The 11912-nt window shown below is 38.9% G+C and overlaps 1 protein-coding gene across 1 annotated transcript; it reads left to right on the plus strand.

Annotated features, from left to right (window-relative positions):
- Positions 1–2505: 2505 nt before the first annotated feature.
- Positions 2506–4295, plus strand: plekhf1 (pleckstrin homology domain containing, family F (with FYVE domain) member 1). Its single transcript, XM_084379417.1, has 2 exons — positions 2506–2840; positions 3270–4295. The coding sequence occupies exons 1-2, from the start codon at positions 2594–2596 to the stop codon at positions 3860–3862; spliced, it is 840 nt and encodes a 279-aa protein (XP_084235543.1). The 5' UTR covers positions 2506–2593; the 3' UTR covers positions 3863–4295.
- The last annotated feature ends 7617 nt before the right edge of the window (positions 4296–11912 follow it).

Below are 11912 nucleotides of genomic sequence, written 5' to 3' on the forward strand. Positions count from 1 at the left end.
CTCTCAGTAAACTGTTCTCAATGGTATGTCTTTTTCAGAGGTTTGCTCATAGTGGAGTAATGAAATGGGAACCGAAGATTTTATTGAATTATTTCATGTAGCCCTTGTCAATGGGAGCCATTTCACTGATAGAGTACAATTAAGAATAAAAAAAAAATAGCAGATGTTAGCAGCCAGATGGATAAAATGTCTGCTCTCAGACAGGATGGGGACATGATTCAACAATGTTTGTAAATGTACAGGATTCATATGAGGGAATATTTGAGCTCTATTTCCTAGTACAATAGCAGTGATGTAAGGTAACTAAGTACATTTACTTAAGCACTTTACTCAAATCATTCTGTTCAATGCAAATTAATGCACTTACCAAGATTAAGGACTTTTTCACAGCAGACATTTTGCTACATACGTTCTACAGCAGGAAAAACACAGGTGCAGCATCAGGATTCCAGAAAGTTAGAACACAAATGAAACAGGATGCAATAATTTGCCAATCATTTTTAATTCTGTATATTGAATTGTACAAAGACAAGATTGTTTAATGTTTTACCCTTATCAACTTCATTATTTTTTGTAAATAAAAGCATACACCTGTTTGTCGTTGATCCACAAAGCCAGCTACTGGAAGGAAGAAATAAATTAAGCATAGCAGCAGAATGTCCAGAGTTAAGACAGTTAAGAACAAGGAAGCTGACAAAGACAGGTAAATAATAGACAGGCCTGTAATGTACACACGTATGAGGAAAATAGGTGTAATAAATATGTTATAAAGCACATAAATAAAAAACTATACTAGTTGAGTGTTCTGTAAGTATTAAACTACGTATTGCAAATAAATAATTTACATGGATACATGTAAAAAACAAATCAAAACCAAAAGAAAAAAACTGCATTTAAACTAGAAAGAATCCGTATTGGAAGCATGTAAATGTTTCAGTGTTCGAGGGTTCTAGACACTGCAATGAATGCCTGCTCGACCAGTCTGACAACACTGCACGTGTTTGTGAAGATGAACTCTTGTCGGGACAGTTTCACTCTATTTATAGTTTCTGGTCACAGTGGAAAAGTATTTGGGTGTAGTGGATTCTTTTTTTCTCACAGTTTTCATTGTGTGTCCAAATATTTGGACACACAATGAAAACTGTGAGAAAAAAAGACTTTGTCTTTGTTGCTCAGATGTTCAGACAGTGTGGAATGCATCTTTTTTTAATTAAATGGATAGTTGGTGATGAAGTGCAAGGCGAAATACAAATTCATCAATGAGCAGGAAAGGTGTGTATTTAGGCGTGCTCATACTGTGTATGTATGAAAGATCACACTAATAAATTATTTAATGAGTTCATATACATATAGGATATATGAAAATTGGTTAATTAGAGAGTTAATATATATGAACATAGTATAAAGACTATTAGTTTATGAGTTATATATATATATAATTACCTGAGATAAAAATAATCACTTAATGAGATGAGATGTATATGATTAAGTAAAGATACACAATCCTTTTTTTTTTTTTTTTTTGCCATATTTTATTGAAGGAAATGCAGCAGGACAGTGTACAAAACAAGGGTAGGGCATGGAACATAAGGCATTCTCAGTTTTTTTTCTTTTTCATTTTTCTATCCCGGCTCGGGACCCCATGGTCCTTCTGCCAACCCTCCCACAGACCCCTTCAACAAAGGACAACTTAGTTGTTGGTATAGAAAGCAGGAAAATAATAATACAATGAATAAATAAATAAATGCATAAATAAAGATAAACTTAAATAAATAGGTAAATAAATGACAGGAAGTAACTTAATAAGTAAAAGAGAACATGCATTCACATAAATAAACATAAAACAAGTGTACAATATAACAAGTAGAATAGTCTTAGAATAAAAAAAATAGATGAATGAGCATAAATTACTATAAAGGCCAGGACTACTGGTACACCACCTTTTATGGCACCCACCTCCATACATGTGCATAGGATGAAGGCGGGGGACAGGACGGACGACAGACAGGCAGCAACACAACAAATAGTCAGCAAGACAGCAGACAGGGTCAGAACCTAGCACTACTGGGAGGAATCCGATCTAAATAACTAATTAATGGTTGCCAATGAGAGTAAAATTTATCAGATGACCCTCTCAGATACACAGATCTATGTCTGAATATTTCTTCCTGATGTCCCTCCTGACAATCAAATGCACTGACTGATAGACTCAATCAATAGATGTAACTTTCAGTATGTGTAGCTGCACATTAGAAGTGAAGTGTACGTGCGTAGCTGCACAGGGAAAATCTGTCACAAGAATGTTGATGATCTGTGAATTTCCTCGTTAAGAATTTCTTGTGTCACCTTCTCTGAATTCAAATGTTGCTACCGCCTCTTTTTCTCTGTGTTCGTCTTAAAGCAGAACTTACTTTGGAAAACCCCATTACGTCACCAAGTACTATGGCTTTAAGAGCTTCTGCTCTGCTGCCTTTCTCATCAGTCACAAGACGAACACATAACAACTTCTCATAACGACAGAAGCTTGGGACTATTGACAAAAACACTGCTGCACTGAAAACTTGTTAACTTGTGACGTAGATTAAAGGACGCCATGGTGGACCAGCTAGAATTTTCTCAGCAGAACTGGGAGCGGATCCACAATGTCGAGAACTCATTTGGGCCATCTGGGAAGCCCCTGTTCCAGCCGGGTCGGGTTCTTATCGGAGAGGGACGGCTGATGAAGCAGAGCCGCAGGGGGTTACAACCTAAAGTCTTCTTCCTCTTCAACGATGTGCTGGTGTACGGCAGCATCATTCTAAATGGACGGTGGCACAAAAAACAGCAGATCATCCCTCTAGGTGAGCAAGTCATCTGTTTACCCAGAACACTTGATCCAGCTAGATAAATACTCTCCTGAAGGGGGAAATCAGACTCAGTTGTTTCATAGTTTCATAATTCTTATGGTTTGAAATGCTTTTACAACTAAGGTGAAAAGGTTAGAGAACAGGAATAAGAACAAATGGTAAAAACAGTCTGCCAGAAAAAACAGTCAAAAGGCAACAGGCTCATCCTGCAAGCAGCTTGGTTGGATGGCTGTGGGCAGACGCTCTGATTACATCCCTGCCTTTGCCTGCAGCTACAGTGCCATAGTTCAAATGACTTTGTATAGTCTGCAAGCACTGTGGTTACAATGACAAACTGTCACATCCTATGGTGGATGTACCTGTTTCCATAATGTTGTTACCTTTGTTGCCTTGTATTAACATACCATTTTTTGATTATTTCAGAAGACATCCAGCTGGAGAACTTGGAGGACAGCGCAAGTATGAAGAACCAATGGTTGATCCGCACACCACGCAAGTCCTTCTATGTAGCAGCATCTTCATACGAGGAGAAGCAAGCCTGGATCGAGCATGTGGAGGACTGCCAGTCCAGACTTCTGCAAAGCAGTGGTCGCAGGCCTGGGTCTACCTTCGCTGTTACCTGGATCCCTGACCAGGCCTCAGCCATCTGCATGCGCTGCTCAGACAAGTTCTCTGTGACCCAGCGTCGACACCACTGCCGGAAATGTGGCTTTGTGGTCTGCGGTGCATGCTCCAAGAAGCGAGCGGTAATTAGACACATTCATCCAACTAAATGGTTGAGGGTCTGCTCCACGTGTCACTCAAGTCTTTCGAGGACAGAGGCAGAGGCCGAAGAGATGTCTTGCGTGAGGGGAAACAGCATTGGGAAGACGGGCTCAGATGAAGATGAAGTGGACGGGTCCAGTGAAGAAGAGGAGACAGAGGAGCAGATGGAGGACCATGACCCCAGCAGGTGGATGGACCCCTGGTCCATCTATGTCTACCTCAAACCAGAGCATGTGAGGCCTGAAACATAAGCACGAAAGCAAGAAAAAAACGTAGTTGGACACTTGACTTTTAATATGGACACAAGGCTGATACAGCTTTGTGTAATAGAAGCAAGCCAAACAGTCACTCAGTTGTAACCAAAACAGACAATCATGTATACTGTATTGTATTGTACAGTACATACTGTATTTGATGTGAGTAATTTGTCATTATTGCTCATTTCACATCCTGCTGTCTGTGGAAACACCATTGCTGTGAAGTCGTCACATGAAGAGCTCCGAAGAAATGGATTTGTTGTCAGAAGATTTTTGAGTGGAACACTTTAAAGTAGGCCTCAGTCTGCCTCACTAGATTTTTATTTAAGTCTTATTTCTATGTGTATTTATCATTGTTTGTGTACATGAGAGCATTTAGCATCTGCCTTAAATTTGTCTCTATGAGAAATAAAGCACTTACAAAATAGATGAAAGATTTCTCTGTGATGATTGGAACATTACTACCTCAGCTAAGAGGGTTATGTTTGTCTGTTAGAATATTCAAGAACTACTTCTATGAAATAATCCTGTAACCCACACAAATGGTACACAAAGCCTCCATAGAAAATAGAAATAGATGTTTACTAGAAGTAACTACAACAATGGAACCTCTGCAATGTTTCATCCTTTGCATGTACAGATGAGGGACAAATTTAAAAAAAGGAAAACGCTACATAAATGGTTTTGACATGACGCTCCAAGGTCTCTAATAAGTGTTCAGGTGAATTGAGATGTGGTGACTTCAGGCTACAGTACATAATTCATATAATTGTCATACTCAAACTAGGAGGGCACTCAGTAGAGCACATGCCTCTGCCAAATTATGGGAAATCCATTCATTAGCTTTTGTGACAAACCAACCAACAAACCAACATGGGTGGGTGAAAACATAACCTCCTTGGCGGAGGTATTAATTCAGTGAGCCTTCATATTCTGTGGATGTAGGCATGTGATCCTGCTTTGATTCATCTTTTGTTTTCTCACCTGTCTCTCTATAGGCTTCCTGGCTGCTAAGTGGCTTTGCTAACAGAACAGAATAAAGTCCATTAAAGTCCAGAGTGTATAGACTAAAACAGGGGTCTAAAACTCAAAGTAGCAACTACATTTGTTAGTTCAGTTAATTAAGAGTGGGGGGAAAAGATTTGCATTAGCTGTTAAATCTAGTCATATAATTTTGTTTTGTTTTGTTTTTTGTTTATTATTATTATTAATAATAATAATAATAATAATAATAATAATAATAATAATAATAATACATATATATATATATATATATATATATATACATATATACTATCCCTGACCTCAAACTTCCTGTGTAATCACTCATAGAGTTTAAATGTGCTGCATGGAATGAGAGCTGTATAACTCCTTCTACAGTAGGCCATGAACTTATCAATCACCCCTCCCTGGCATGGCTGTGGACATGTTTATGCGCAAAAGCGTGTGTAATGGAGTGCTTTGTGTATTTGAACTTGTGTCTGATGGGGTGTCAGGTGAGCTGGTCAGTGTGTGTTAGCACACCTTGTGTCACTAATGGAGACAGGTATTTGGTGTTTTATCTTAGAATGGTGTATTGTTTTTTACTGGAACAATACTCAACTGGGATCAGATCATCATTACAGACTCGTATTTTCCTGAAGTAAAACTGTCCCTAAACTGTTCCAAAGTACAAACCCTCAACCTGCCCTTCAGACACTGCTCACGCTTCGGTATCCTTTCCAGAGCAAATGTCATTGTTCCACATGGGCGGCACTATTATGACTACTCTATTTGTAAAAAATATTGTTTAACTGGAAGTGACAATGAGCCAGTGAGTTTGACTGTAGTGTCACACCTGCTTGACTTATGTGCCTCCAGGCATGGCAGCTACACGGAACAAGGATATGTTGAACTGTTTCTGGAAAAAGACATCTCCGAGCAGGTGTAAGTGAACCAAACAGAGGTTGAGAGTTTTGTCTCAAACAAAATTCCACCTTGTCTCTTGTGACGATCATAGAGAGTCCCTGGCTTAATAAAAATGTCTATAACAATTCTAGTTCATTGAATTGAAAGAAGTGTATGTGCCTGACAGGAAGGAATAATTCCAACAGGCAGGATGGTTTATAAAACGCTACAGGTCAGCTGCAGTGAAATCTCCCTTAAACCTCCCCCTTAAATGTCTTAAAATATAGGAGAAAACATGTTTCTCTACACCAATAGCATGTAGGTTAATAGTTTGTATGAGCTGTTTTCAACTCTTAACTGTACTATCCTAAACTCTCAATGAGTTAAAAATGTCAACCAACAAAACCATATTTATGTTACACTGTACCTTCAAATGTCAGCAGGATTACACAAAAACTACTGAAAAGATTCTCCCTGAGAGAATTTGGTGCGGATCCAGAAAAGAGAACGGATCAAGGAACATTTTCTAACTCTTTAAAAACTGTGATATAGGGCTTTTTTTTTTTTTTTACATTTCTGTGAATTTCTCAGATGCATGGGTCTTGATGAAGAAAGTCAGGGGTAGGTGTCTGGTATCTATGAGTGAGTACACTTTAATGCAGATCCAAATACAAATCTGGATCTAGCAGATTTACATATATTTTATTTGCTACTGGATTAGGCTTGACTGAATTAAGAGGACTGTCTGGCCTTGGTGGAGGTATGCACTCTACTGAGTGCCATTCTAGTTTTGTATATATTTCTACAAAATTCAGCCTGACAAATATAAGGTTAAAAGGAGCACTCTGTAGTTTTGGGACAGAAATGCAAATGAGATGAAAAAGATCTTCATTGGCTGATTTTTTTCCTGCCTAAACAAACTAAATAAACAAACTGACCTTAAAGGAGAACACAATTTATACTGTTTAACTTTGTTTATATTTGGCGGACCCTGCCACCTTTCTAGCTTCAAACAGTGTTCTGGGACCTTATTTTCCTCTGAGAACAGCTTGTTTATTCACTTATGGAATAAATACATTTGTTTTATTACCTCATTAATATTGTAAATATTAATATTCTGAGGTTGAATTTCTTTCCTTTAATATACTCCAAAACAGACAGGGACATAGACAGGCAGCAGTTCTGTTTACACAGGGTGTCTACTCAATCTGTGTATACAGAATGCCGTGTATGCAGGTACCCAATATAGTGTAAATGGTAAAACAGTTAAATGAATCTCGAATCTTGCTGTCCATGTCTGCATATTTGCATTATCTATAGCTGTTTAGGGCTGTACACAGAGCCTGTGGGTTTCCTTCAGCCGATCCCCGCGGACATTGGGTGAGCGGTAGGGCACACCCTCGACAGGTCCCCAGTTCATCAGTGACACATATGTCACAGGGCTGACACATAGAGACAAACAACTACTCACTCACTCACTCACACACACACAACTATGGACAATTTAGAGTAACCAATTAATCTGGCAAAAGATACAGAAGTATCTGCTGCCATAGCTACAATTAATGGAGCAGCTACCTTCCTCAGGCTGTGTGAGACTCCTGAAGTCATCCTCCACCATGAATAGTTTGTTTTTATGCCTTGATTATTATTAATTCATTAGTCTACAGTTCCTGATTTTGTGTGTCTATAGCCTGGCGAACTAGAACTGAAATTTTGTTGTGCAAACTTTTATTTCATAATGACAGAATAATCCTGAACCTTGAATTCACAAATGTTTCCTTTACTTTTCTCAGATCTCTACACACCACTATTTGTTATTATTCCCCAATGATGACTTAGATTTGACTAAAACAATCTCATGTTGTCACACTGCATCAATGAAAATGGAGCACAAATAAATGACAAATATCTGTAACACAACTTAATTCATGTTTGAGTATATGTTCATTTATTTGGTCTTAAACAAGAAAATACTGAACAATTCAATTCAATTCAAAATACTTATTTGTCCCCGGGGGGCAATTAAAGGCATGTGGAGTAGTTGTACACAGACACAAACAAGACAGCACATTAAGTACACAGGCGCACGTTAAGTACATAAGTCAGCACGTTAAGTACACAAGTCAGCACGTTAGTAACACAGACACAAAACAAGTCAGCATGTTAGTTACACAGACACAAAACAAGTCAACATGTTAGTTACACAGACACAAAACAAGTTAGATAGAATAAAATAGACTAGATATTTACAGCAAACAAAGAACAAACAATAGCAGAGCCGGAGAAGACGCTCATGTGAGTTTGAAAGTTTAAAGGAAGGGGGAAAAAAGGCAGCCAGACACCGTTAACCCAGTCGGTTGGTGTCTAGTGCGGCAGACAACATGTACATCCACAGACGAATGAAAACACTCACGAATATTGCACAAAATATACAAAACTGTACAAATCAACTACTCTACAAGCTAATCGGTCAACCACATGAGCAGCAACCCGGAAGAGTTGTGATAACATGTGAAATATTGCCACCTATAAATACATTTTCTATACAATTATAATGTACAATTCTATATTATTTTCTGCTTTGCCAAAGATGGTTATTGTTAGCAGTCGTAAAGTTCTTACATACTTTGTACTAGTACAATTTTAATGTACTTGTCCTTTATTTGAGCTTTATCATTTTAAGTTGCTCCACTGTATTTTACATAGAAATAAGAGAGAAATGTTTTACCTTTTGTTATATTGACAACACAAATTTTTCTTTGCATTGGAGGTGTTTTATGTACAAAACATTCCACCTCGAACAAATATCATTTTCAAAGCATACATAATAATAATACAATACTATAATTTTTATCAGACTGTAATAACTGAAAGGGGCCTTATTTATATTATATTTGGTATTTCTTTGGATGAGCATTTTTACATTGCAGTGTTACTTTTATTTAGTAAACGTATCTGAATACTTTTGCACAACTAGCTGTTTAAAACATAAACACAAAGTGTGTATAGGGAACTGCACACCATGGGGAAAGCCAGTGCTCACTTAGTTAAAACACTAAGATTAAGATAAAGGGGAAGGAAATGAAGAGTTTGTGATTCAATGAGTTTGAAAAAACCATGACACAAAACATTGTGGTTGCCTTTCTATTTACAATGCTTCCTCTTTATACTCATTTTCTAAGAAAATGAGGATGGACAATTTTGCTCCAACAAAAGACAGAACAAAACAAAAGACTAATATTTCCTTTATGTTGTCTAGAATCTGGACAGTTAGCCACCAGATAAATCTTTCTGAAACCCAACCTATGACTGAAAAATGGAATGAATGAAATTGGTGTTGAATTAGATTGGGCGAGCTTCAAAGTACATTTACAACATAGTAAATGTGGAAAAAAGACTAGCATTATAGTCAGTTCTGCCTGGTTGGCTGGTCATGCTTTTACTAAGATGAGCAGTTTTGCAACGCTGTGGCCTTGTAGTGATCCTGTAGTAATAGCACACCATGACTTCCCGTTTTGACTGAGTTGTGCAATGACATTAAGGAAATACATTCATTATTTGAATAGACGTCACTTATAATAAACTGTCGAGAGGTTTTCACCACAATAATGGTCTGGGTTTTTGTCATTTCTCATCCTTTTTTCATACAATATCACATTGCACCACGTTACCCCATTCCAAAAGAACAGCTTTATTTGAATCATCTTTACAGTAAGCTCAAGGTGCATTAGTCAGTTAGTTTAGACACAACGCTGGATTAAATTATTGTGCAGAATGTGACATGTGGCGATGAATCAACAGATAATTATCACAAATTCTACCGTTCCCCTCAGTATTATAAAGCCTTTTACCACCTTCCATCATTGTTTTGGTTTCACAGCCCACAAATTCACTGTTTTACTTTAGCTCCTCTACTTTCATCAACCTGTTTTAAACAGGCAGCTGTTTTCATTAAAGAAAGGTCCTTAAACTCACTGTATATTATCTGCCCAGCACCAAACAGCAGACGGTCATTGTCAATTTTGACTTTTACTTTACTTTACAGTACTTTACTTTTACTTTGTAGTCAGATGTTTTGAAAAGCTACTAGCGTGGTTGAGACTGCATCACATGGGAACACGATGATTTGTGAAAGATACCCAATCTGTACATTCAGTCTGATTGTTGCTGCACATCCAACTCTCAACATATTTAGTCATATATCAAATGTATCTATGCTGGGCCACTAATTGGATACTCTGGCAGTAGGGTGTCTGCTGGATCCCCTTTTGCCTTAGTGTTTGTCTGTCTGTCCGTCTTTCTGTCTGTCTGTTTTCTCTATATATGTCTCCAAACAGGGCAAAACAGTCAGAGACATGAATCACTGATAAGGCAGGAAACAGCACCCCCAGCTGTGCTTGGTCCGCAATTGAAAAAGATATTTCCAAATACTACTACTTCACAGGGTGCTGGATTTGGGTGAAATGTTGTGTTAATTGTTCCCACCGCAGTGAACAAAACCCACCAAAGTTGGCCACAGACATTTAGATGTACCAGTACTATTTGAACGTACTACTGATACTGGTACTAATCAAATCAAATCAAATCAAATTTTATTTGTATAGCCCAAATTCACAAATCACAGTTTGCCTCAGAGGGCTTTACAATCTGTACAGAGACGACACCCTCTGTCCTTCGACCCTCGATTCGAGTGAGGAAAAACTTGCCCCAAAAAAAGCTGTTTTAACAGGGGAAAAAAAATGCGGAAGAAACCTCAGGAAGAGCCACAGAGGAGGGATCCCTCTCCCAGGACGGACAGACGTGCAATAGATGTCGCATGTACAGAGCAGATCAACGAGATCACAATGTATTCAATTATAAGCGATGGTTGACAGGAGTGAAAGTACATAAAGATGTATTACAGCAATAATAATGAAATGCACATGGAAATGTGATTACTAGTGATAACAGTAGTAGTGATTAATGGTAAGGATAGTATGTAGTAATGCATTACAATAATAGTAGTGGAACGTATGTAACAGATGGGACTAATATTAGCGACAGTAGTGGTGGGTGTCAGGCAGGGTCATGGCAGTAGGCGCATCCACGATCCGGCAGGGTCATAGTAGGCGCATCCACGATCAGGCAGGGCCATAGCAGTAGGCGCATCCACGATCAGGCAGGGCCATAGCAGTGGGCGCATCCACGATCCACGACCCGGGCGCGGCCAGGATCCATGGGAGCCTGTAGGACTAGAAAGCACAAGGACTCCGGGGAAGAAGTAAGTCAGTGATATGCAGAGATGGGGCATGTATACAGGCATAATGTATACAGATGGAGAGGAGAGGAGAGGGGAGGAGAGGGGAGGAGAGAGAAGCTCAGTGTGTCATTGTCCCTCGGACTAGGCCTATAGCAGCATAACTAAGAGCTGGTCCAGGACAGGCCTGGGCCTGTCCTGGACCAGCTCTAACTATAAGCTCTATCGAAAAGGAAGGTCTTAAGTCTACTCTTAAAGGTAGAGAGGGTGTCCGCCTCCCGGACCAAAACAGGAAGATGGTTCCACAGAAGAGGAGCTTGATAGCTGAAGGCTCTGGCTCCCATTCTACTTTTGGAGACTTTAGGAACTACAAGTAATCCTGCGTTCTGGGAGCGTAATGCTCTAGTTGGGTGATAGGGTAGTATGAGCTCCTGGAGATATGATGGTGCCTGACCATTAACAGCTTTGTAAGTTAGGAGAAGGATTTTAAACTCTATTCTTGATTTTACAGGGAGCCAGTGCAGAGAGGCCAATACAGGAGTAATATGATCTCTTTTCTTAGTTCCTGTCAGTACACGTGCTGCAGCATTCTGGACCAGCTGGAGACTCTTTAGAGACTTGTTAGGGCAGCCTGATAATAGAGAATTACAATAGTCCAGCCTGGAAGTAACAAATGCATGGACTAGCTTTTCTGCGTCTTTTTGAGACAGGATGGGCCTGATTTTTGCAATGTTACGTAGATGAAAAAATGCAGACCTTGAAATTTGTTTTATGTGGGAGTTGAAGGACATATCTTGATCAAAGATAACTCCCAGATTCCTGACGGTGGTGCTGGAGGCCAAGTTAATGCCATCCAAACTAGCTATATCATTAGATAATGCATCTCTAAGGTGTTTAGGACCAAGTACTATAACTTCG

This window comes from Pagrus pagrus (genome assembly GCF_965226575.1).
Source record: "Pagrus pagrus genome assembly, chromosome: 1".
Lineage (NCBI taxonomy): Eukaryota > Metazoa > Chordata > Actinopteri > Spariformes > Sparidae > Pagrus > Pagrus pagrus.

Bases quoted from the DNA above. Each gene is read 5' to 3' on its own strand.
- plekhf1 (XM_084379417.1), top strand. From the start codon at position 2,594: ATGGTGGACCAGCTAGAATTTTCTCAGCAGAACTGGGAGCGGATCCAC. The intron at 2,841-3,269 runs GTGAGCAAGTCA...TGATTATTTCAG, and splicing joins ACAGCAGATCATCCCTCTAG to AAGACATCCAGCTGGAGAAC.